Source organism: Triturus cristatus, chromosome 5_1 (genome assembly GCF_964204655.1).
Source record: "Triturus cristatus chromosome 5_1, aTriCri1.1, whole genome shotgun sequence".
NCBI classification, from domain to species: domain Eukaryota; kingdom Metazoa; phylum Chordata; class Amphibia; order Caudata; family Salamandridae; genus Triturus; species Triturus cristatus.
In genome coordinates, this window is record NC_140587.1 from 866,039,867 (window position 1) to 866,067,341 (window position 27,475).

The following is a 27,475-nucleotide window of genomic DNA, read 5'->3' on the forward strand; positions in this document are numbered from 1 at the left end:
TCTTTGTTTGGTGGTCATCTAGACCACAACTACCATGATGCTCCATTTCTGCTGTTCATACATAGTCAGTCATAGTTAGTTCCCAATTTAAATATAGCAATATTTTCCACTCTGTGACATAATCGCATGTTCCCGGACAAGTTCCATATCCTGGCAAAAGTCACATTAGCAGAATCAGAACCGCTCCAACTCTGTTCTTAATAAATTCATACTTGCCTCCGAGATAACGTTCATGGAGGCACTGCGTGCAGATGAATTGCAAACTTCCAACACTGGCTGATTTAAAAGTCCATTTTCAAAAATAGAAGCGGGCCTCCTCACAGTGGCCCTGCCATCAATATTCCATTAATGTCCAATCTCCAGCCAGCGATGTATTTACATTTAAGGAAGCAGATATGCCCAAAAATCCAACTGCAAACCCTGGCTGATTCGAAGTCCATTTCACAGAATAAAAAGCGGGCCTCTCAACGATGGCCCTGCCATCAATACTCTGTTAATGTCCAATTCTACAGCCGGCGGGCGCTCCTTTAACATAAACTCCAAACGAAATTCTGACGTGAGGAGCGCCACAGCCTCTCGGGTCGGGGCCCTACAAGGTGCGCCAGACACCTTCAATATTCCAAACGAAAAACGCGTACTGTTTAGTAACGCAATACAGGCCACACCATCAGTGCTTCGCAAAGTTTTTAATCTCAAGGCAAACAGAATGCATAACGCGTTTCAACTCTAACGAGTCTTTGTCAAATGCTTACAATCGTCGGGCAGGCTCATTGGTTCTTTTCAACCATTCAAAGCCATCAACACTGAGAACGGACTGGTTACTCACATATTACGATTTACAGCAGTAAAAAGCATTTCTCAGATCTTAGATAAATTAACTTGGGCTATGATGTAAGGTATTCTTTTCAATTTGGTTAGTAAATGATCTTGTATACATTTAGTATTTTCAATCTGCCATCAATAAATGCCTCCGATATCTTTGTTTGGTGGTCATCTAGACCACAACTACCATGATGCTCCATTTCTGCTGTTCGTACATAGTCAGTCATAGTTAGTTCCCAATTTAAATATAGCATTATTTTCCACTCTGTGACATAATCGCATGTTCCCGGACAAGTTCCATATCCTGGCAAAAGTCACATTAGCAGAATCAGAACCGCTTATATATATATATATATATATATATATATATATATATATATATATATATTCACTGAAAAAACCATAGGTTTCAGGGGTGTTATAGTTAGCTGGACTTTTCACTTGTACAAAACCATTGAAATTCCCCCGTTATAGTTCGTTCAGCTAACTATAACTCGGGCGCCCGCAATGCACTGCTGATGACGTCACATATTACATCACTCATGACATGGTCAGTGACATCACTCATGACATCACTGATGACATCTCAAATGACATCACTGATGACATCACTGATGACATCATCCAGTGAATGTGTGTTTTTCTGAAAATTAAATATGTTTTATATATGTATATCTCAAGGTCGATGGAAGAATAAATGGGTATATAAGTGTCTAAATGGATGATTTGTTTTTGAAAAATTGATTGTGTAACTGACTGATTAAGTGTATCATAGTGAATACATGGCTTAGTGAGTAATGTTTAAATATGTAAATATCTGTATCAGTCTCTCACTTTGTGTATAAGTGGCTGCATGGGTTGGTGAGTAGCTACATGGGTGTCTATATAGGTTATTAGTTGGTTTTTTGAGTATCAGTCTGAGTGTCTGCATGGTTCGGTGGGGGGTATTACGTAGTGCATAGGTGCATGAATGAGTGACTCACTGTTTGTATGTGTTGAACACAGCATGTGTGCAGGACTGTATGGGTGGATGAGTGTGTGTATGGGTGTGTTAGTGAGTGAATGACTGTCTCAGTAGTGTCTTTATGAGTAACTACATATGTTTTAAACTAGTATATGTGACTATTGGTGTATATATGTGAGTATATGTGAGAGTGAGAGATTGAAAGAGTTCCTGTATGAATAAGTATGTGTTTCTATAAGTGATTGTTTAAAAGACTAAGTATGTGTAAGTTTCCGTAGAAGTAAGTATGGTGGTGTGTGTATAACTGTATATGCAAGTAAATGTATGTTTGATTCTTTATTAGCATGAGTGACTATGTGTGTGAGTAACTCTATGGATGAGTGGCATTCTGTAACAGGATGTATAGGTGTATGAGTACATATGATGAGTGAGTACATGTATGAGTGACTGTATAGGACTGTTGGTGAATGAGTGGATGTGTATGTGGATCTTAGAATTACTGAAGAGGTTGTTGTAACTGGTATTGGTATGTCCATTGTTTTGAAAATTTTAGTCTCTATTTTTGAATGTGTGTATCAAAGGTTATATTAGGGTGAGAGGAGGTCTGCCACTCTATCACAAGGATGATGTCATCAGTGATGTCATCAGTGATGTCATTTGAGATGTCATCAGTGATGTCATGAGTGATGTCACTGACCATGTCATGAGTGATGTAATATGTGACGTCATCAGCAGTGCATTGCGGGCGCCCGAGTTATAGTTAGCTGAACTAACTATAACGGGGGAATTTCAATGGTTTTGTACAAGTGAAAAGTCCAGCTAACTATAACACCCCTGAAACCTATGGTTTTTTCAGTGAATTTCTGAGGTTTTTTAAATGCTAATTCCTAACTATAACGTGCCTGAAACCTATGGTTTTTTCTGTGAATTTCAAAGGTTTTTTAAATGCTAATTTCTAACTATGCCTTCAGAGATAGGACATGTGAAGAAAGAAGAAAAAATGCACAGAAAGAAACAAAAGAAGTGCAGAAAGAAGCAACAGAAGTCCTCAAATACGAAGATAAGTGCAGGAAGAAGGATAACGTGCAGAAAGAACAAAAAGAAGAGCAGAGAGAAGCCTTGTTGCAAAATCATCCTGTACCCTCAACTTTTTCAGACGGATACTGGTGGTAACTGAGCCTGACTAACCAGTCCTAGAGCCAGTGCTATGTTAAAAGACACTTAGAATACAGTGAAAACACCTACATACACTAGGGAACATTATGCGTTGGGGTCCCCCTGTGATTAGCATGACCTCCTCTGTAAGCCCCTAGTATATAAGAGGGCATGGGGATTAAAACTACCTCTTAAAACAGGCCACAGGGCGTTTTTGCACACGTTAACTCAGGCCCCGTCCCCTCCCTTCACCACTGTCTAAACACGCCCTGTGTCCATTTTTAGTTGGGAGATTAAGTTCATTTGAATCCTGAGGGTCCCTGGGGTCCAACTAGCCCACTAGGTACCTCCAGTAAGTGCCACAGAGCTGCGTTGCAGAGAGGTGTAAAAAGTGGCACGGCCTGGACCAGCTCTCTGCAATGCAGCTCAGTGGCGCTTACTGGAAGCACTTGGTGGGCTAGTTAGCCCCCAGGGGCCCTCAGTATTGAAGGGAAATTATATCCCCAATTTAAAACGTGCCATAGTGCGTGTTTGCACACGTCACCTCAGGCCCCGTCCCCTCCCTTCACCACTGTGTAAACGCGCCCTGTGGCTGTTCTAAGTTGAGAGATTAAGTCCCCTTGAATCCTAAGGGTCCCTAGGGTCAAACTAGACCACTAGGTACCTCCAGTAAGCGCCACAGAGCTGCGTTGCAGAGAGGTGTAAAAAGGGGCTTGGCCTCAGAACACCTGGCTGCAGCGCAGCTCCCTGGCGCATACTGGAGATACCTGTTGGGGGCGCGTTTGCAGAGTGCTGCACGGAGGGGGCATGGCCTCCTGCACGATGCCAGTCTTTTATTTATTTTAGTTTTTTAAGAAGGGGGGCTGTTTGGTTCCCCTTCTTATTCTAATTTATTGGCCCTGATGACCCCATCCCCCAGGGCCAGTCTCCTAATTATATTTTTTTGACCCCAATCCCCAGGGCCGGCCACTGTTTTTTATTATTTTTAAAAAATATATATTTATAGACACACCTAGGACATGCTGGACAAACCGTACGTACCTATCACCATGACGATTTGCGTGATATTCATTAAAAGGCGACTATGCATGCAATGAATCCACGTGGAATGTATTTACACCACTAGTGAAGCTCTGACATGTCTGATGCCCTACCGTGCCTAATCCCGGTAGACACCCTTGTCGTTTATTTATACAAACTTGGGTAGCTATTGACGGGCACATTTAATACACATGCACACCAAGCCATTCAAAGGGGATTCGACAAAAATTCGACCAAAACTATGCAAGAAACCCCCCTCACGGTTAATAAAACACACATCCACTGCCGGATGTGTAATACTTTTTATTTTACTCTCTGGAAAGGGGACGAACATCACTTGAGAGTCACAGCGCGCTCCTGACAGAGCCCAATGCTGTGTTACACCCACCATTGCCTGCCGTGTGCCACACACCTCTGTGTTGTATTCCACTAGCTAGTGCATATGCTATGACACTCTCTAGCCCATGTGCACTGTAACACCACCCCGTGAATATGTCATGCCACACTTGTCTTCGCACGGGTTATATTGCCCCATCTAACGTGCCTTTCTCGATGCCTATGTTATAACGCACAGTGCTATGCCATACATATTACAATCTGGGATCCATATCTTTGTCACAGTGCATATGCAACCTTACACTCCCCAGCACATATTTTATATTACAACTTTAGAGACTAGTTAGGTTACACAACACTGCCCTGTGCATATTACACTCCAAGGCGCATATCGCATAGCACGCGCTAGTGCCTGTGCTATCTCGCGCTCTCCAATGAATCTGTCATTGCGCACAATGTATTGCATATTATATTTCACGCCCGGTTCATCTTATATCACACTTTTTGGTGCATAGTTTATACCATACACTATATCTAGTTTTCATTTTCAATCGTGCTCTCAGGACTATGTTCTATATAACACTGTGTTCACCTACCCTTTTCACGGGCATTACATTTTGCGATAGGGGGTGGAGGGTCAGGGGGTGTTTCTGCCAAGTGAGCCCGGAGTCACAGTCACAAACGTCCTCTTCTTCCTGAATAAAAGTGAGATTATGCTGCATACTTGTTCATATTTTAAGTAGTTCGCACAGACACAATGTTTTAAAAACAATAAAGTTCCTAATACCCGCCTTCTCTGAACAGTTAGCTTGCTGCCCCATCCCCTTCCTCCCTATCCTCTGTTGTGTGAATCCATGGACTAGCCTCCTCCCTCCTGCCATGCATGGTCTGATGTGCTGCCACTGCCCTCAGTATGATGCACCAGTCCACTCCTCCTGCCCTCCATTGCCCAATTCTATGCCCCATCATTGACCTCCTGCTTAAACTCTGTGCTTAGCTTGCTGCCCCTATTCTCCTTCCCCCTGCCCTCCGATGTCTTTGTGCATGCCCCTGCTCCATCCTTTTTGCCCACCATGTCCCATGGACCTGCCACTCCTATCTACTCTGAGTGTTCTGTTGAGCTGCCACTCCCCTCCCACCTGCCTAGCATTGTCAGATGACTGTAACCTGTCCCTGTCACCTCCACCCTGCCTGTCCACATGCCATGCCCCTATCCTCTTCCTCCTGTCCTACATGGTCCATTGTACTGCCACATCCTTCTGCCCTCCCTGGTCTGTTGTGCTGCAGCTGCTCCTCCTGCCTGCCCCGTGTGGTCTGTTGTGAGGTCCCTTCCCCTGAACTTTCTTGTCTGTGCACAGGTCCTGACCCTCCCTTCTATCCTCCATCGTCCTTTGTGCATGCCCCTCCACCCTCCTTCTTGCCCATCATAGCCATTGTGCTGCCACTAACCCTCCCACTTGCCATGCATGGTCTTCTGTGCTGCCATGGCCCCTCCCACCTTCCCTGTGTGGTCAGTTAGCTGCCCCTGACCCCCTCCCACCTTCCCTCCATGGTCTGTGTGTATGCCATCACAGTCTCACTGTTGCTCTTCATGGTGTGTCTTGCTTCTAGTGCCCATCCTGCCTGACCTCCATGGCTATCTTGCTGCTCCTGCCCTGCCCCCTTGCCCCCAGCCCTACTCCCTCCCTCCTGGCTTGTCTGTTCCATTGTAATGCCCCTGATCCGTCCCTCCTGCCCTTTATGGTCTGTTATGCTGCAGCTTTCTCTCCTGTCTGTCCATTATGGTCAGCTAGCTACCATTGCCTCTTGCCCCTCTGTTCTCTGTTGTCCATGTGCATAGTCCTGTCCCCTCCCTCTTGCTTTCTATGGATTGTTGTGCTGCACTCCCGTGTGGTGTATTGTGCTGCTGCAAACCCTGATGCCTGCCCTGCAGGGTCAGTTTGGTGCACCTCTCCATGTCCCTCCTGTCCTCTGTTATCCAAGTCCATGTCCCTATCCCATTTCCTTCCATGATCCAATGTACCATACTTGCGAACATTTTGAACTTGGTAAGAGGGAGATTTTGAAAAAAAACTGGGGTATTGATTTTCCCCTTTGAGTTACATTGAAAAAGAGGATATTGTAGACAGGAGACAGATCAAATAAAGCCCATTTGAGCTTAAAAACATTGGACGTTTCCTGGCTGAATCGGGTCTGTTGGCATGTATGGTTGTACTACCATTGCCTCTTCCTTCTGCCCACAATGGTCTATTACATTGCCACAGGCTTGAAGGAGGGTAGATTTTGTATCACAGGGGGCCCCTGGCCCGTTCTGTCCACGCCTGAAGTATGAGACCCTTGTCCTTGCCCTGCCAGCTGCATTTGTAGGCCGTATTAAATTGACCAGCGGGTCCTGTGTTGCTATATAATTATCCTGAGACATCCTTACCACTCAGCCAGTATAAAACCCCTGTGTAGGCCCTTCTGTTCAATATGTAGGCCTCTTTGTTAAATTGACCATAGCTCTGCAATTTTAGTGTATAGCAGTCTGAAGGCAGGTCTGCGAGGCCTTCTGCTCCAAATCAGTAGCCCCCACCCTACCCGAGTGCTCCGTGCTCGGTATCAAAGTTCAACATCCCCCTGAAGCTGTCGACATACAGTAGGCTGCATCCTGGACTGGTACTTGCTTCCTGGGCAGGTTTCCCGCTTTTAAGGAAGTGGCAACCGCAGAGCGTCAAGAACTGAGGAGATTTTATACATGAATATATTGAATTCCCGTACAATACCCATTATTTTCTGCTTGCTCTATGGAACTTACGATAAGCGATTGGCCTGAGAGACTGACCTTTTCACCCAGTCCATTGTCAGCATTAAGTGGGTAAATGACGAAATGTCTGGTAAAATCTGCAGACGAAGCTTTTGGGTAGCATACGTAGGTAGATGTAGCGTGCAAAGGAGCCCACAAAATGATATAAAAAGGGAGCACCCACAGATATCGACGGACTACCTCGCCGTCTGTATGTAGGTTAACAGGCAGTGCAGGTTTTCCCCAAGAGCTGGGAGCTCTTGTCTTCCTTTGCTTAAAATGTCTTGCTCTGCTTTGCTTGAAGTATCTTATTCTATTTTACCTATATGAAATGTCATGTTATGTTTAACCATTGTTCTCTTTACTTTTGCATTTAAAAGATTTTGTATTGTAATTGCAGGAATGCTTGCTCTAAGAGTAAACATGAGTGTTCCTAGGTAACATTTTCCTTGGTGTAACTTGTTTCTCATGATGCATTTATAGATGTGTTTTCTCTCTCTCTCTGTCAGTACATTAATTGAGATACAGAGAATATCATGACAGCTGTATGATTATCTGGATTCTGTATTTTGTACTTTATGTCTCTATTCTGCGGTTTCTTTGAAGTTGCATCTTCTCATTAAACTGCCATTGTATTCTGCCTCCAATTCCATGTCTCATATGTCTGTTTTCTTCATTTTTGGAGCAAGCGTTCCTAGGCACCCCGGCTCAAATTAAGGTGCCCCTTTTGTCCCTGACTCACTCTCCTGCTCAGTTCTGTGGTGGCTCCCGGGGATCTGGGGACCGCCCCTAGCTTCCTTGACCCGTAATAGATCTTGCCTCCAACAGCCTCTCTTGCAAGTCCTGTATTGTTGGTTTGTTGCCCCTGCCCCCCTTTCCACTGCCCTCCATAGTCTGTTGTGCTTCCACGGCCCTTCCTGCCTGCTCAGTGTGGTTAAATTGTTGCCTTTGCACCCTCCTACCTGCCTTCAATTTTCAGAGTCCGTGCCCCTGGCCTCTGCCTCTCAACAGTATCCTAATGAACAACTAGATTGCTAACATTCTATATTTATCACAAAAGTGTGGAACGCCTGACATCATCTTGATGTAATCAAAACTGTAATACCTAGAGCATTTCCTTTAGAAATTACATATATGAGAGGGTCTTATTGGCATCAAAATTATGGTTAGTGCTCTAAAAGGCTAAAATAAGGACATATTTTCTGAGTTTTCAAATAGCGACAAAGCACTTTTAAATTATTTGTTATCTTTATGTTTTTTTATCCAGTTGACCACTTGATTAAATGTTGCACTTAGGGGAGATGATGTGGTGTTACTTCCAGAACTGCAGACTTTGCAACTGGGGAACCAGGTTGAAGTTTCTGCTTCAGCTCGACATTCTGTGATTCTGGTCAAATCACTTAGTTTCCCCATGTCTACAACCAAAATGAATGTGTTCTTGTGTGATGTAACCAATGCTCATGTAAAGCACTCCAATACCTGACAAGTCTGCACTATATAACACTGCAAAAACACAAAATAATAAGTGTTTTGCACACTTCTGTCATTGGGCTATATTTGGGCTACATCTGGGTGATTTTGGGCTACATTTGGGCTCTTTTGTCTCCGGTGGCCATCTTGGGAGATTTATTTGTTATGAAGTTTCCTAATTTCCTCATGTACTGCAGTCTCCTCAGTAGGAAATGCTTTCAGTTTTTTACTTTGATTCCATCATGAAGGTATTCAGATATGTCACACATTTGCCATAAATTCTGAATGTTAGCACTCTAGTTGCTCATTAGATCATTGTAGTAAAACTACTGCACCATGGAAGTCTGCTCCTGGTATTAAAAGTGCATGTTTCAGTCTGCATGTCAGAATTTCTTTAATGAAATAGAAGAGGATTTGAGAAGTCACTCAAAATGTGCCCTCATTTTCTTTCTTCAGCATTAATCATAATTTCTATGGCAAAATGAACCTCCTCATTGTGTTCCTTTTTAAATTAAATGTTTTAAGTGTTACCAGTTTATTCCAATCAAGATGGCTTCAGGTGTGCCATACTTTTGTCATAATGAAGACAGTAAGCGCTCTAGTTGTTTTTAAGAACATTCTGGGACATTCTGTCATTGGGCTATACTTGGGCTACATCTGGGTGATATTTGGGCTACATTTGGGCTCTTTTGTCTCTGGTGGCCATCTTGGGAGACTTATTTGTTATGAAGTTTCCTAATTTCCTCATTTACTGCAGTCTCCTCAGTAGGAAATACTTTCAGTTTTTTACTTTGATTCCATCAAGAAGGCATTCAGATGTGTCACACATTTGCCATAAATTCAGAATGTTAGCACTCTTTTTGCTCATTAGATCACTGTAGTAAAGCTACTGCTCACCAGGGAAAACTGCTGCTGGTATTGAAAGTGCATGTTTCAGTCTGCATGTCAGAATTTTTTAATGAAATAGAAGAGGATTTGAGAAGTCACTCAAAATGTGCCCTAATTTTTCTTTCTGCAGCACTAATCATACTTTTTATTGAAAAATGAACCCCCTCATTTTGTTCCTTTTTAAATTAAATGTTTTAAGAGTTACCACTTTAATCCAAGCAAGATGGCTTCAGGTGTGCCATACGTTTATCATAAGTAGGACTGTTAGCGCTCTAGTAGTTCTTTGGAACACTCTGGGAAGCTGCAGTAGAACACAAAGGAATCAACTGACAGTCTCTGCCCTTGTTGGATGTACATGTTTTACTGAGAATGTCAGACTTCATTCTCACATGACTGAGAAAGATAATGTGAATTTACAGAAAATAAGCTCTCAGTTTAGCCTATAGATCACCTTCCAAACCTCTGTGGTAAAAGCATGAGAAAATATTTTTCTCTCAATCATGATATCCCAGCAGAAGGCTTTTTCACATGGTGAAATCACCTTAGAACATACCACAATTCCTAAAATGAGTATGGTACCATCAACAAATGATTTATAATGTAACTAAAGTCTTAAAACCTTCTATTAACTGCAATGCTTTTTAATGAGGTGCTATCATGTATATTGGTCCCAAGATGGCTGCCAACACTTCTTGGATGAAGTGCTGACAGCCAATCAGATCTCAGGATGAGATGTGTGGTTAGGCTCCGCCCACATATATATATGCTTTTAAATGCTATTTTCTCAGGATCTACTGAACAGATTTACACCAAACCTACAAAAGGCACTTCCTTGACCTAGGGACTACCTCTCTGCCAAATTTCTAGTAATTCTGTTCAGCCGTTCGGGCTGTAGCTCTGTCTAAAGGTCCTATGGAAAAATGCATGGGAAAAACGCATTTTGGGACCCCCCTTTTATCTCAGCCCCCGCTTGACGAATCCCCCCGAGACTTTCAGGGTAGGAGCGGAGCGTAGCGCCCCACCTATTTTGAGAAATTCGCGAGGATTCATCGACCGGCGCCAAAGTTATTCAAAATAGAATGTTGCGGATTTCCTATGGAAACGTGGTCCTAACTATAACTATCTACTGGCGACCGCCAGTAGATAATATATATATATATATATATATATTCACTGAAAAAACCATAGGTTCCAGGCACGTTATAGTTAGGAATTAGCATTTAAAAAACCTTAGAAATTCACTGAAAAAACCATACATTTCAGGGGCGTTATAGTTAGCTGGACTTTTCACTCGTACAAAACCATTGAAATTCCCCCGTTATAGTTAGTTCAGCTAACTATAACTCGCACGCCCGCAATGCACTGCTGATGACGTCACATATTACATCACTCATGACATGGTCAGTGACATCACTCATGACATCACTGATGACATCTCAAATGACATCACTGATGACATCATCCTTGTGATAGAGTGGCAGACCTCCTCTCCCCCTAATATAACCTTTGATACACACATTCAAAAATAGAAACTAAAATTTTCAAAACAATGGACATACCAATATCAGTTACAACAACCTATTCAGTAATTCTAAGATCCACATACACATCCACTCATTCACCAACAGTCCTATACAGTCACTCATACATGTACTCACTCATCATATGTACTCATACACCTATACATCCTGTTACACAACGCCATTCATCCATAGAGTTACTCACACACATAGTCACTCATGCTAATAAAGAATCAAACATCCATTTACTTGCATATACAGTTATACACACACCACCACACTTACTTCTACAGAAACTTACACATACTTAGTCTTTTAAACAATCACTTATAGAAACACATACTTATTCATACAGGAACTCTTTCAATCTCTCACTCTCACATATACTCACTTATATACACCAATAGTCACATATACTAGTTTAAAACATATGTAGTTACTCATAAAGACACTATTGAGACAGCCATTCACTCACTAACACACCCATGCACACACTCATCCACCCATACAGTCCTGCACACATGCTGTCTTCAACACATACAAACAGTGAGTCACTCTTTCATGCACCTATGCACTACGTAATACCCCCCACCGAACCATACAGACACTCAGACACTCATACTGATACTCAAAAAACAAACTAATAACCTATATAGACACTCATGTAGCTACTCACCAACCCATGCAGCCACTTATACACAAAGTGAGAGACTGATACAGATATTTACACATTTAAACATTACTCACTAAGCCATGTATTCACTAAGATACACTTAATCAGTCAGTTATACAATCAATTTTTCAAAAACAAGTCATCCATTTAGACACTTATATACCCATTTATTCTTCCATCGACCTTGAGATATACATATATAAAACATATGTAATTTTCAGAAAAACACACATTCACTGGATGATGTCATCAGTGATGTCATTTGAGATGTCATCAGTGATGTCATGAGTGATGTCACTGACCATGTCATGAGTGATGTAATATGTGACGTCATCAGCAGTGCATTGCGGGCGCACGAGTTATAGTTAGCTGAACAAACTATAACGGGGGAATTTCAATGGTTTTGTACGAGTGAAAAGTCCAGCTAACTATAACGCCCCTGAAACCTATGTTTTTTTCAGTGAATATATATATAGACATTACCTACTGGCGGTCGTATACATATATAAAACTTATTTAATTTTCAGAAAAACACACATTCACTGGATGATGTCATCAGTGATGTCATGAGTGATGTCATTTGAGATGTCATGAGTGATGTCATGCGTGATGTAATATGTGACGTCATAAGCAGTGCATTGCAGGCTCGTGAGTTATAATTAGCTGAACTAACTATAACTGGGGAATTTCAATGGTTTTGTACGAGCGAAATTTCCGGCTAACTATAACGCCCCTGAAACCTATGGTTTTTTCAGGGAATTTCTAAGGTTTTTTAAATGCTAGTTCCTAACTATAATGTGCCTGAAACCTATGGTTTTTTCAGTGAATTTCAATGGTCTTTTAAATGCGAATTTCTAACTTTAGCGTGCCTGAAACCTATGGTTTGTTGATCTATAGCGCTCTCAGTTTTTGCCCTTGCGACAAAGCCGGACTTGGTGATCCTAACCAAGCAGAAACAGAAATGAAAGAGAGCATGACTTTAGTTGGGACAATGGATGGTGGTGTGCTTTGCTGGAATAACTAGGCCAGTTTCCCTCTTTGCTGAGATAAAGTTATCTTCTACTGAAAACCTCCTTAAGATAATTCTATTTCCTTTTTCAACAAATCTCACCAGCTGTACTGAGGCTGCCATTTGGGCATAGACACTGATGTCCCCAAAGCTCTACTCTTGCTGCCTCAGTAGTATCATGAACGCCCCACCTTAGAAGCCAAAGTTGGATTGCCACTGGAACTGATGACATCTGTGTAGCACTAAACAGTTGTTTGGTTCATACTGGCTTTTTTTCATGCAGGCAAGAAGCTCATCGTCCTGCTGGAGGAGAATGCTAGGGCAGGGCTGGATAACGAAGTTATGTATATCCGAATATGGTATTTCTATTGTCAAACCTAGCAAAAATGCAGCAAAGCGCTGTACATGGTCAAAGACAAGCTTAAAGTCAGCGAGTAATAGAAGAAAAAGTTGACTTGTGGATGGTTAATGCTTTGTGATGCAGTGTTCTTTAAAGAGGTAAAGCTTCATCTGTTTTCGAAAGTGAAGCACCATTGCGGCGGTCCTGATTGATACTCTCTGGCACAACCTCTGTAATCTGGAGGTTCTAGCCAATGACTCTCAACCGCTGTTTGGACTTGCCTCCATAGAGCACCCAAACAGCCTCTTTTTACTATGGAGGCAACTGTAATGTGCTCTCAACCTGCTATCGATCTGACCAAAGTGCTGCAGTTATGGAGGTCTGGAAATATGTAGGGCTAATACAGATGCAAAAAAAACGATTGATGGACGGAATGCTGGACAATGCAAACACTCACCCCCAGTCACACAAGGATCTGGGTTAAATCCATCATTCTTTTGCTCACCACACCACCCCAGTTTGGACCCAGCCATATGCAAATCAGTCTTGACTCTGTTCCTTGTGGGAACTGTCCAGCCCGAACTGCCAAGCCAGATCCTCCCTGGACCGGAAACAAGCATCCTGGGACCGGTTTTAGGGTAACACCCTTCATCAGCCTGGCTAGTTTGAATCCAGTGGTGTAGTGAGCACAGGACCCACGTCTGGGCATACCCTTCCCGGTCCTAGGATGCTTGTTTCCAGTCCAGGGAGGACCTGGCTGGGCAGTTCAGGCTGGACTGTTCGCATTGGGCGCTGGATCAAGACTGATTTGCATATGGCTGGGTCCAAACTGGAATGGCAAAAGGAATCCTTTCTCCACCATTTCATTAAGAATCATAGTGGTTTGCTGCCTGAGATTCAAGTCTGGCCACCAGATACAATATGTTTGTGCCCAATTCGGATAAAAGCGCTATACGTCCTTTTCCCAAACTCACACTGAAGAAAATTGTGAAAGACTCTGAATGTAAGGGCTGACCTATCCCTGGATGCTCAGCCATTCATGGGCCCTGATTACAGGTTGCAGTGTGCATAGTGCAGGGGTCCCGAAGTTACCTGGGCAGGGGCCCCGAAATTACCTGAGAAGGAACTATGGACCTGAGTGGTAATTCCACCATGGCATCATACAATCACAAATGCAAGTTTCAGAACTACCGGACCCTTTCTGCATTTTTAGCCAGTCCTCGCCCGGTTTCCAAAACACAAATGTTTCCTGCCTTTAGCAGGAAGAATGTGTACGTGGAAACAAAGCGGGTATAAAAACGTGCACCTCCCTCGATGAACACTGAATCTGGGGTGGCCATATCTGTCATGGAGATACCGGTCCACCTGACTCGCACTCGGGGTTTTCAAGTCTCACTTCCTCGTGGCTACTTGTTCTTATAGGATCCAGAGCATAGACATTGATTCACCAAAACACCTGGGGTAGCGGAAGTGACATCACACACCTTTGACCTTAATAACATCACAGGAAGTGCCACCATCCTTATATCATTAAGGAATTGAGTCTACAACCTTTAGGGTACTTATTTGGTCATCCTTGGGAACGCTACTCCTTTCTCTTTTTATTATATAAAAAATGATGTGTTTGTCTGAAGAGAATATAGTGCTACAGAACACTGACACTACTGGTAGCCTAACTTATTCACACCACAAACAGCCATAGCTTAATGGTTCCCCCCAGTGTAAAGCACAATGGGATATCGATAAATAGATTGTAGGAAGTATTTAAGTTTACATGTATACATTGATATACACCTTATAGTGAATATTAATATAGTATTCCAGATTGCCAATACAATTTGACTGCTGGTCATTTTCATGGCTTTTTCACTTGTGCAACTCACAGAGGTTAGGGTTTTTTCACACACACAATTTTTCATGCATTAACAATAATGAAACAAAGCAGTAACTTGTACAGAAATGTGTTTGCTTTGTAGTTAATTTTTGCTTAATTAGAAGTATATGCATTACACTGCTGAAATTATTTATTTTACAAAACCTACATGTAAAGCCCTGGTCCCAGAGAAAGCTGCAGAAAGTAAACAGGGCTCGTTAAGATGCCCCATGCTCCCCATTTGCCATGAGTGCACTCTTAGGCAAAAAACACCATACAATAGGCAAGTGCCACCATTTTCCATTGGTGCTGTCCATATACCATGGGTGATCCTTTGTCAAGTATTACCTCTTTTATGTTAGGATTAACATTTGGGCATGGCTCTTCAACCCACAGAATGCCAAGGTAAGGAATTACCATTAGCCAGTGCTAGCATTTTGCAATGTGTACCCCATGCCAAGAATGTCCTCCAGTACTCAAGCGACAGCTTTTTTCCATGGTTATCCCAATATACCAGGTATAATTCTAGCATATATTAGTCTCAGTATTGTGCTAAGAATTGTCTCTAACATGCTAGCACAAACATTGTGAAAGAGGGGTTACATAAACCAAGAATTACCTTCAGAATGCCAGAGCTAACTGCAGACTTGCAAGCATAACACCACATTCTCTCTCGTACTCATTTACATAAACTCAATTATTCACTCAGATACATTCATAAATTATCACACACTCACTTGGACTCGCTCATTCTTTCTCACTCAGTCCAATGTTTTTTCACATTGACTCTCTTATTCTCATTCTTTTGCACTCATTCTCACTCACATTTAGTCTTAATCATTCTTTCTCACCCCCTCAAACTCATGTGCACGCAATCTTACTCTCATTCATTTATTCAAACTTATTCCCACTCACTATGAAGAATTAATTCTCACTTACATTCACTCACTGTAACTCACTCACATATTAATGGCCATTGACACTGCCTCACACTCTCTAACATCTGCACACTCATTCTTATTCATTCTCACCAACTCACACTCACTTCCACTACTTTTCTCATTCACTAATGCTCACTCACTAACTCAGTTAAAGACTCGGCCTCACTCATTAGCAGTCATTCTCTCTCTCTCACTTCAACACACACATGCTCACATATACTCTATCTCACACAAATGCACACTCACAGGCACACATGGACACAACATACATTTAAAGGCATTTACCTTACCTCAGCTATCATTGAGTATCTTGTTCCAGCTCTTTGCACTACATTTTCTTTTATTATACTAACAGAAAATAAAAGGCTATTAACTATTAGTATACGAAAAATGGGCAGAAATCAAGGAGGTGGAGCCTGTTACCCATGAGGAAAATTACTGATTGCACTCTCTTTCTAGAATGTTTCCCTCTCGCTCCCGCTATGTCTCTTTTTGACTTCTCTCACAACACTCTCTCTTTATTACTTCTCTTACTAACGTCTCCTTATCTTTCACTTTCTTTGAACTTTATGTCCCACCTCTCTCTCACCTATCACCCCCTTCTCTCAGATGTCTCTTTTGCATGTGTCCTCCCTCTCTGATCACTTTGTAGACTTTCTCTTTGTCACACCTGTCTCTTCCTCTAATTCTCTCTCTCTTAGCTGCACCTTTCACATTTTTCCGCTTGTTACATCTTTCACTTGTGTTTTCCTCTCTGCCTTCTGTAGTCTCTGTTTTTGCCTTTTGCTGTTATTTCTCACCTGTCTGTGTGGTGTCTTCTCTTCCTCTCTTCTAGTCTCTCTACTACGTCACCTATTAACTCTTCCTTTTCCCTCCCTCTCATCTGACAACGCAAGAGTAAGAGCTATTTAGAGTCCTTTCTTGCCGCAATTATGTTGCAAATGCTATTTTCAGTTTAAGGATGCCCCTTCACAACCGGCAGCAAAGGCTGCTCATAAAAGGGCCCCAAGTTCAGGAATGGTGGTAACATTTTGTTTCATTGCAGTGTCAGTTTCACTGCCACTGAGTTTATGCCTGGGAGGGTGTCACATAGATTATTTGCAGTAATATTAGTGAGCTGCTGCTGTGTTACAATATTTAAAAACACATCAAAATCCCTGAATTTTGGATGTAAACACCTTAAGAATGTGGAGCGTGCCTGTGCACTGTCGATGACCTGGCTAAAGACGGCATGAAAGAACTGAAATTGGATACATTCAAAGCTGTTCTGAAAAGGGCCCCCCAAAATACGTTTGGCCCAGTGGCCCAAAATCCTCATGATGTTCCAAAGCCACAATGGCACCCTACCCCTATGTAAACCCAAGACGAGGGGAGATAAACAGCATAAGACCCCCCACGTAAGTTAAGAGAATGAACACCTGGGGGTCTATTAGGATGGTGGATAGAATGCCACCGCCGGGCCGGCAATGTCAACCGCCGGGTCGGCGGCGGACATCTGTCCACAATTGGAACCCGGATAACCGCTGGTCACATTAGCATGACGGTGATGACCGCGGCGGTGAGAAATTCAGCCCGCCACTTTTCCGCCGGTAGCAGTCCGCACGCACGCATGCCTGGCGGGCGGAGCTGAACCGCTAAAATTGAGCCGGTGCAGGGTCAGGCTCCGCCTGCATGATTATGATGCCAGCGGTAGCCAGCCTTTCCGCTGCGGTGGAACAGCGATGGAAAAGCATGTGGAGAATGTCTCCGGGGGCCCATTGCGGGCTCCCAATGTGTTGGGTGGTGTTGGTGCACTGGGGGGTACCCATGGTACCCCCTATCATATCCCTGTACCAGGTGTCAGGCACTGTGCAGTGCCTGCCACGCAGTGGAGGGATATGCAGGACATGCTGCTTTTGACATCGCGGTGGTGCTGCTGGCAGCAGCAACCGCCGCAATGTTAAAGGCCCGATCATACTGCCGTGGTCGGATTTCGACTGCGGAGCATACTAATTGGACCAGCAGTTATGCCGCGGTCCTGGCAGGCGGTCTTTTCCTGCTACCATAGCGGTCGGGGAGATTTTCCGACCGCCATCCTAATAGACCCCTTGGAGTCAGGTTGAGCTCACTGGAGTATTCCTGTTCTTTTTTGATTCCCCACAATCCTACGCCTGTATGATTCCCCACATTTTGTTTTCTGATCTGATACTGTTTACACTTGTTCTTTCTAAAAAAAAAAAAAAATACCTAGCTCAAATGGAAATTAGTTGAAATAAATGTGTCTACAGAGGGAAAGAATATCAACAACTTGAACCTTGAACATTTTACTGACATATTTGTAACTGCATGTATCTACGCAAACATTCAGTTTCACCAAAATCCTATAGCAAGTGGTTGGGGAAATTACATCATCTGCCTATGATATCACAGGAAGTTACATGCACTGCCACGAGCAAGACAACACCCTTAACGAAAACTGAAGGCTGCATCGCGATAATAAACAGTGACAAAAACCGTCTACTAAAACTTTAAATGTTAAAGCCATCCATACTTTTAGCATATCATTAGTTTGCAAGTAGAAACTTAAGGGTACCCATCCCTTCCTCCTCAAGCAGTGTCCTGGGTTTAAAAATAATGAATTATGTATGCTGTTCGTTTTTTATGCAGTCAAATATGTTACGATACCACAAGCATGTCATTCCCAGCTCACTAAAAGTATCTATTACTCACCACTAGCTATATTCAGGCTTATCAGGATACTTTGGTTTCCTTTGGTTGTCGCAAAGTGGCAGCGGTAAATTCCTTCGTCAGATGCGATGACGTTCCAAATGGTGAGGGTACTGTTCTGAAGGCCATTGCAAACGATGAGGCTGCGGCGCTTGTGATCTGCCCCATAGTGCTGCAAGACCTGGCCATTGGACAAGTTGCACAGACCTACTGTGGTTTTCCCTTCTTCTCTTAGTTTTTCCCAGGTGATTTCCTTGACTCTGTCTCCCGAAGTATCTGCGCACGAGAAAGTGGCATTTTGACCCAACATTGTTTCATAGGTAAACGAGGATGGAGTAAACCCTTCAAAGTGATCTAAGGAAAAAGAAAGTATACCTTCATTTAGAACTGTTTAAATGACTGGAATAGGAACAAATGTTTTTGAAATAATGGACAACATAAGGAGTTCTTGCAATTTTTTTGATATTCCTGATATTCCAATGAATAATTCTTTAATGTATTATTTATGGAGTGCACATCCACTCGAGGGCATCATGTCGCTGGCCACCATCTGAAAACAAAACAGAATATTGAGAAGCTAAAATAATAAGCAAGCCATTGTTTACAAAGGGACTCTAAGTTCTAGGATAACCAGCTGCAAGAAAGGAGAGATAGGAAGAGGAAGGCGGCCCCTTGCCCAATATATAAAGTGGAAAACACCTGCCACCCGTGGCGTGGGACGCTGAGGACAGGAGGGAGATGAGTAGGAGGCTGGTCCCTTGCTGAGCTCTATGAAGGGCCAACACCTGCCACACTGAGTGTGATGCACGGGGACTGTGCCTTGGCAAAGCCCAGGGCAAGGGCTGACCTATCTTCACCTGTCATATTCAGAACAATGGAGGGCAGGTCCATCCCCATTGGCTGCATCTTTTTTAGGTTGAACCTGCGACGGCGCATGTGCTGTTTGTGCATGTGCTCCTACCTATGAGAACATTGTGTATACCCAGGGGCGGTGCGTCCATTAGGGCGTTGGGGCTTTGCACTCCCCCCGCCCGCAGCTCCCTCGGCGTCTCTGAACTTAAGTAAACTGAATCAGTTTACTTAATTTCAAAGACGCCGAGGGAGAACTGACAATCATGTCAGTCAGCATGACGTCGGACCGCCCACCCCCTTCAGAGTCTGAAGGGGGTGGGCGGTTCGGCGTCATGTTGACTGACATGATTGTCAGTCCAGGGGCAACAGGCAGCAGCACAAGTGCGCATGAGTGGGGAAGGTCGGCAAATTTTTCCGCCGTGCCCAGTCATGCGCACTAGTGTCTGCTCTGGCTGGCGCATGCCCATTAGGAGAGCGAGGGTTGAGCAAAGGCTCAAACCTCGGTCTTCTAATGGGCAGGCCAGCGACTAGTAACCGTGCCCTAAGCCAATCCTGGCGCTGCTGGAGCAGCACCAGTATTGGCTGAGAGGGGTCGCCAGTCCACTCCAGTGCCGTTCATGAAGGCGCCAAGGGGAGCAGAGGTGGCGCGGACCGGCTGTGAGGTAAGTTTTATATTGAATACCCCGGCCCCCACGCAACAACCCTCCCGTGAGTATTGCGATGCATGCGAGCCGCGACTGGTGTTGTGCACCCACGAAGGACAGAAGTGATCTCTTCCAGGTCTCAAGAGGACTACTACCACGACCATTGAAGCCGAAGCCTAAGAACAATTGAGGCTCTAAAAAATAGAAGCCGGTTGGCCGTGATATTAGGCCACCGAGATAATTGCCGCAGAACTCGCACTGTGAACAGGTTGAGGAGAGACTTAAGCAGAATGCTAACCGCATACTGCGTGTACTAGGGGAGACTTATTGATTCGGGAGCGTAGCATGTGGTCATGATAGCTGGCATGCTTGGAAAAAGAGAAAGAGCCAAAAGTTGTGCAGTAAGGGAAACGCCCTCTTGTGCTCCCTTTCAGACCGTTTTAGGAGAACATCTGCACGGTTGCTGAAGTGTTACAAGTTATAGGCACGCGCTTTGTAACTGGCAAACGTACAGAATGCGGCAATGGGCGCGACAGATGGGTGATGATAACCGATCTCCTATAACAGTGTTTATTGCTTTAGGCTGCGGCCCCGGAGAGTAGCGAGGGCAAGTGAAGCCATCAGCCATCTTGATGATTTTAGTCCTTGCAATGGTCTAGTGTAGCGGGTGAAGAAAGCTCGCCAGGCAGACATGGTGAATTACAATTAGTAATTTTATAGTGAAAGATTAAGCGGTAAGAAGCCTGCAAAGGGAAACTTGTAGAGCAGTCGGAAGCGCTGCTGTCCAGTCAGGAATCTGCTAAGGAATTCGCCTAGCAGAAGTACAGATCGTGATAGCTCACCCCAATGTTTTTGCCTCACCACTTTGAAATGTCACCAGCCGCGGCTGTGTATAACAAGGGCTTTCAGCACTCCCATTGCTTAACATTCTTGGTCTCCTTTGTCACTCTTCTTTGGTGCCTCTTTATTGGCCAGTGCAGGCTAAGCTATCACTTCCGTTCCCTTCTTGGAGCACAGACCAAGCACAGATTGATTCCACTTAAGTTAGTGGCCGTCCGCTGTTTGCGCAATGATTAAGAAACTATTTTTTTTACCCACTATCACTCCCCCTTGTACTTGGTGCTTCTTTCCCCTCTAGCGGAAACTTGACCTAAAGGTATTGGAGCACTTTACATGAGCTCCAGTTATGTTACATTAATGTTTTTTTAAATTTGGTATTTAGGCACTTTAAACAACGTTACATTCGTGTTTTTTTATTTTTTGTTTAAGCACAAGACGATTAGGTGATTTGCTCAGAACCACAGGATGTAGGCTGATGCGTTTTATAGCGTTGGTTGCATTGAACTGAATTGAGCCACCCAGCCTGTACTCTGTCATGGTATACATCACTGCTTCCCAAGATCCGATGCCACCATGGACGTGACTGCTTGCCAGATAGCGCACAACTGTATGTGTGTTTTAATTTACTGACCCACTCTTTTCTTGTATTGCAGTTGCTTTTCATAGCATTCTTGCACTGGCTGCAAAAAGCTTTACCTTACATGGCGCACATCAGGCGTGCAATGCCCATAGGACTCAAAGGGATGTAGCCCCCCCCAACCAGACGTAGTTTGTGTCAGCCTGGGCTGAGACAGCTTCCCGGAGACACACACAGACCGTTTCTGAGATGCTGTCGGATGACTGGTGTGGCGTCCATTTTATTGTAGCGGCACCCGAGTAATTCACAAGTCATTAAAAGACCATTTACATGTTAACGAGGCTTTGTTGTTTTTCACCCCTTCTTAGAGCCCCTGCATCTCCACTCTGCCTATTGCTGGAAGAATTAGCCCCCCCCACCCCGAAATTTTCATTAGACCAAGAAATTTGTCTCTAGTTGCACCTCTGGCGCACATGCCAACATGTTTTTGGGATTAGTGCAATTTTTGATTCCAAAAATAAATTAATAACGAGGAGAAGGAAGGCCTTTTGAATGGTTTTGCCTCCAAGTGCCTGTATTGCACTCTCTAGCCCATGTTTGCTTTATCCCTGTCGCTCTCTGTATAGCTGCTCTGGTCCATGCTGGTGTCCATGTTGCTTCATATATTCCCGCCCCACTTTCCTGTTGAAATGTTGGCAGACCTTTTCTTTGTAAACTAATGTACTTATCATCTTGTTGGTGCTGCAGGCAATCACTTCTTTTGAAAACAGCATGGTGCACCGAACGGGCATGGCAGTTTTGGAGCCACAGGACGGTGCTGGTCTGTGCTGCTCTGTGAGTATCAACTAGGTGCGCGACACCTATAGTGCTAAAAGGGCTTTAGCACCACTCTTGCACCCCACCCCCATTGCATGTTTTAGCCTGGGCTGATAATGCAGCTTCAGGACACACACACACAGAACCTGACCTGCTGTGGGCTTCATGGGCAGTGGCTGGTGCCTTACTTAACTTCCTGATTATTTCACAGGACGTAAAAACTATTTACATGCTAACAAGGCTTTCAGTTTGTTTCACTGGTCCCAGTACCCCTGCGTCTCCACCCTGCCTATTTCTTTAATTTGTTCAATACATATGCTGCCACAGAGGGAGAATGAATTTCCTAAAGGGTAACATTAGGCATATACGGTTGTCATCTGGCTGTTTTTCTACCAGCAACCCGGTATTCTGCTATCCCAGTTGGTACAAAACAAAGCGAAATCCCCTAACATTGTATTTTTGATAATCAAGTTTATTGAATTTTTCAGAATAAAAAACACCTTGGTAGCACACATACACATTATACAGGCACATTGTATTAAGTGGGATACAATTTGACTCAAACGACACTTGTGGGCGAAACCCTGCCCGCGCCCGTTGCTCAGCACATACACTACCATTTGGACCTTTCACACTGGCGATAAATTAAATCATTTGCCCCATATTTTACCAAAGAGTTCTGGGCAGCCTCGGGCCTCAAAGAGGGGCTCCTCTTGGGTACCAGACCAGTCCACCCCCTGCCTTCAGGCGCTCACGGTGGGCGGCCTGACCTGGGATCAAAGCGCAATGATATCACGCTTTGCCACCGCCACTGCCGTGCCTAAAAGACGCTTATCGGCTTGTGATCCATCAAGGCCATCAGACACTCGCAGGATCAGGCGCAGCGGGTCATGAGGGACCTCCCACCCAAGAGCTTGCGTAGGTTCGCACTCCACCCCGTCCCAGAACAGGGCAAGAGCGGGGAACACTCTATTTTTAGCCCTTATATGTACATACTTCAAGCAGCAAGTATAAAACGAAAGCACTTTTGAATGTGTTCTAGAGCTATGTTGATGATCTTTGACTAATAATTAAACATGGTCAGGAAAGTCATCTTACAAATTAATACATACGATTTTGTTCCAATTTACATTTAGTTGAGGGCCTTGTAGATTCTTAAAACAACAACAAATGGCCATCAAGAAGCTGAAAGTTTGTTACAGGATCTGCAAATCATTTATTTCCTAAACCCTCTATTCCTACTTGATGCCATAATAGCAAGTTTAAATTCTATCTGAAACCTTTCTTGACAACCGTGGATAACATGTTGAGTTACTATCTGGGAATGAATCCTGCAATTAGACAACTCAACCATTATTCTCACCACTTACCCTTTGCTTTCAAGCTCAAGCTGCACTCACAGTATTCACACAGCACTGACACTACTCAACATGCACTCACACCATTCACCCTCCCCTTTTGCTTCACTCACATGATTACAATGCTCACCTTGCACTCACACAGCACTCCGCTCAGTTGTCACTCTCACCGCTCGCCCAGCAGTCCCATCACTCACCCTGCACTAACAGGGATCATACTGTACTTACACCTCTCACCATGCACTTAAGCAGTTCACTCTGCACTCATGACGTTCACCCTCCTTTTACCCTGCACTCACATAAGCACGCCACTCACTCTGCACAAACATGACCCTCTACTCATCTGTCACTCTCACCGCTCATCCTGCAATCTCATTGATTAACCTGCACCCCCAGCGATCACACTATTCTTACACCGCTCACCATGTACTCACGCTGTTCGCCCTGCACTCATGTCATTCACACACTCATACGAGCACACCACTCACCCTGCATTCACATGACACTCCACTCACCTCATTCTAACTACTCACCCTGCAGTCTCACTGCTCACCCTGCACTCAATCTTAAACAACCACATCACTCACCATACATTCATTCTTCACACTTTGCACTTTCACCCGCACCCAAACTCAAATGGGCGCATCACTCACCCTGCACTCACCCCTCTAACTCTACTCTCACACTGGCACTTCGCTTATCCTGCACTCACATAGGCATTCTGGTCAATCAGACAGCTCACCCTTCACTCACATGCCCACATTACTCACCCTGTACTCACACCACTCAAGCAGGCACAACACTTACCCTGGACTCACATCAGTCAAACTACAATCCCTCCTTTCACCCACGACTCACACGGGTACACTACTCAGCCTATACTCACACAGGCACTTCATTCACTCCTCACTCATGCAGCTCACCCTGCTTGCACACAGGCATAATAGTCTGCCAGGACTCACTGGGACACACCACTCACTGTGCACTAACTCCTCTCAACAAGTGCTCACCTGTCACCCTTTACTTTCGCTGCTCACCCTGCACTCACACAGGCACACTAGTCACTCTTCTTTTACATTGTAAGTTGCAACTGAAAATCCCAACATTCAAAGTGTTACTGGATAAAAAAAACATGTTTGCCAAAGGAGTCAAGCATTTCATAAGATCGGTTGAATGCTGTGATTTTTTTTTGTTTAAAGTGGATTTGTTAATAATGTTGCTGCTTGATTCACATGTGACACTGAATATAAGCCCTTTACAAAGAAGTGCACTTTTTCATTCACATCATAATTGTAACAAGCATTGACAAGGTCATATGTTGTGATTTCTTAATAGTGTATGGAGAAAATGTTTTTAGTAAGCTTCACTAAAACGCAAGATAGGTATAGCAAGGGCAGCAACAGTGCAAGCCTTTCTAATGCAATACAAGCAGATTTGACTAACGGGACTGTGAGCAGCAGCATGTATGTGTGTCTGTGTGTAAGTATGACAGAGTACAAATATATGAAAGAGTGCAAGAGATATAATGAGAATGAGTGTGAGTCTGTGAAACTGAGTGTGTGAATGAATGAGTGTCCGTGAGAGAAATACTGCACCCTATATACCAGGCATAAGGGGCCCACCTACGAAAAAAGGCAGACCATGGCACAGTGGAAGTAATTTCTGACTTATGACATTTGAAGAAATGGGATCTACTCCTAGGAAAGACCAGGCTTCTCTCAAATATTTTGAAAGTACTGGAATATCTAATGAATGCCCTTTCAGGCTCTATGATTTTTTAGCAATTTTGACCCCATTTTTTTTTATTCTCTTAGGAGAAGCTCACTCTCTCTGAAACCACCTACAAGAAGTCTCTTTACTCGTTTTGCTCGCTGGAATTCGTGGGAAGTATCAACCCCTACCACATACAAAGATATTTAGCAAACACTAGTGAGCAGAATTGGTAGGGTGCAGATGGGGCAGTTTAAGAGTAGAGTGCACACCGTGTCTGCCAAAAGGACAGCAGCAGGGATTTGCAATGAAATAAAAGCAATGTCTAATTGTAAAATGGATATATTTGCTTACATCCAAAAGTGGCTAAGTTTGTCGCTCTCTTCTCCTACCTGTATTACTTCCTGATTTATAGTCAAAATTAGGCCATGTGGTCCGGGCTATCCCAAAAACTCTGTGAATCTGGCTCCTATGGCTGAGGCAGCTAGTCATGTGCGGGCTGCTGCAGTTGGGAGAGCAAATTGAAACAGTGGGTTGGTAAGGGAAGAAGGATCAGTCTGTTGAGGCTGCAACAACTGGGTTGTCTGTCAGAATGCTGGGATATGAGGGCAGAACAAACTGCTTATTTTGAACATAACAAACACAAACATGGAAGAAATAAACATGTTTAGAAGCTTTTGCAGCATTACGGTGGTTGCCACACCCATTTTGAAAGAGGGAACATCCTTATTAAGAAGGTCTATTTGCAGGGGCATGGCTTGGTGCCAGCCAATATGGCAGCATGGTGAGAGAGCTACGCAGCGGCCCTCTTATCCTTGACAAAATCTGCCACCGTCTACTCGACCCTACACGGGAGAGATCATCAGGGTACCCATGCTGACAGGGGGCATCACCCCGGACTGAAGTGGGGGCCGCGATCAGTGACCCAGGAGGGCTACCCACAGTGGGCATGAAAGATCAAGGTGCGGCCGTAAGCATGCACAGGGAGAGGAGCCCCGCTGTGATTGTCCGGAGGCTCCAGACCGGCTGCATCGGGGAAAGTGCCAGCAGGCAGAGCATCCTGGCGGCCAGCTGAGGACTGCGGTGGCAGCTGTCCCCACAGTGGAAGAAAACACACCATCGGACCCTCAGGAGCCAGAAATCGCTGGGCCGAACGACGAGGCCTGCAGCAGAGATTGGGGCTGGGCTGCGACAGAGGACCAGGCGCAGCGGCGAAGGCCGCAGGAAGCTCTCTCGGCTCTGTGAGGTCCACTGGGGGTGCACCCAAAATAGACACCTGCTCTTCGCGCTGCCCCCCTCTGATGTGACAAATGAGGACACCTGGTGGAGCAAAAAAGACCAGGCGGAACATCCCTGAGGTGTGTGACAGTGGCAGCTCCTGTACCTGCAGACCTCCAAGCGAGTGCAACACACGATCTCAGAGGCCAGAACCCACGATGCACAGAGCCTGGTAAGTCGCACGGGGGTTATTCCTGACCAACCCCATGGCGGTGGCAGAAGCTCGGGTGACCCGAAGGGAGGGGTGCTCTGGACATGGTAGGTGGACTCGGGAAACTCCAGTCATTCTGAGGAAAGTGCGCACAGAGCACCGATACCATAGCCGAAACCGGGAGCCCCACCGTGGACCATTATCGCGTGGATCCTTAACTTCTGGGACCGTGACGTAATCCTGCAAATGGCCCAAATGAGGGGTGATCTACCCAATGAAAATGCATCAATTCAGTTCATCCCAGACTACATCCTCATGGTCCAGCGGCAACTACGCACCTTTGATGAGGTTAAGAGAACTTTGCGAACTGAAAACCTCAAATACATGATGCTGTTCCCAGCCAAGCTCAGAGTCCTGGTCAATGGCAAATCCTGGTACTTTACATCACCTGATGAGGTATGGGAAAGGTTCGAAGAAGGGCAAAAGACCAAGCAGCAACAGCGGCAGGAACCTAATCAGCAGCGTGAGGACCGGAAATATACCTCCACTTGGAGAATGCAAAATGAAGCGACAGAAAAGACCACTCTCCCAGGAACTTGCACCCGGGTATCGAGCAAATGAGGAGGGGGCACGGAGGAGTCCCATACAGTGATGGGAAAAATGCTAACCTCATCCGACTTGAGAGGTGAGTGGGGCGCCCAGGGACTCAACACGTAACGGGGACTG

At 44.5% G+C, this 27,475-nt stretch overlaps 1 protein-coding gene across 7 annotated transcripts in view; it reads right to left on the bottom strand.

Annotated features, from left to right (window-relative positions):
* The window catches only part of CD226 (CD226 molecule), a 434,463-nt gene that overhangs the window by 364,295 nt on the left and 42,693 nt on the right, over positions 1–27,475 (bottom strand). For all 7 annotated transcript variants that reach the window (XM_085605898.1, XM_085605899.1, XM_085605901.1 and 4 more), the window contains exon 3: positions 18,527–18,877. In XM_085605898.1, coding sequence (XP_085462024.1) covers positions 18,527–18,877 — 351 coding nt within the window. The remainder of the gene's footprint in view (positions 1–18,526; positions 18,878–27,475) is intronic.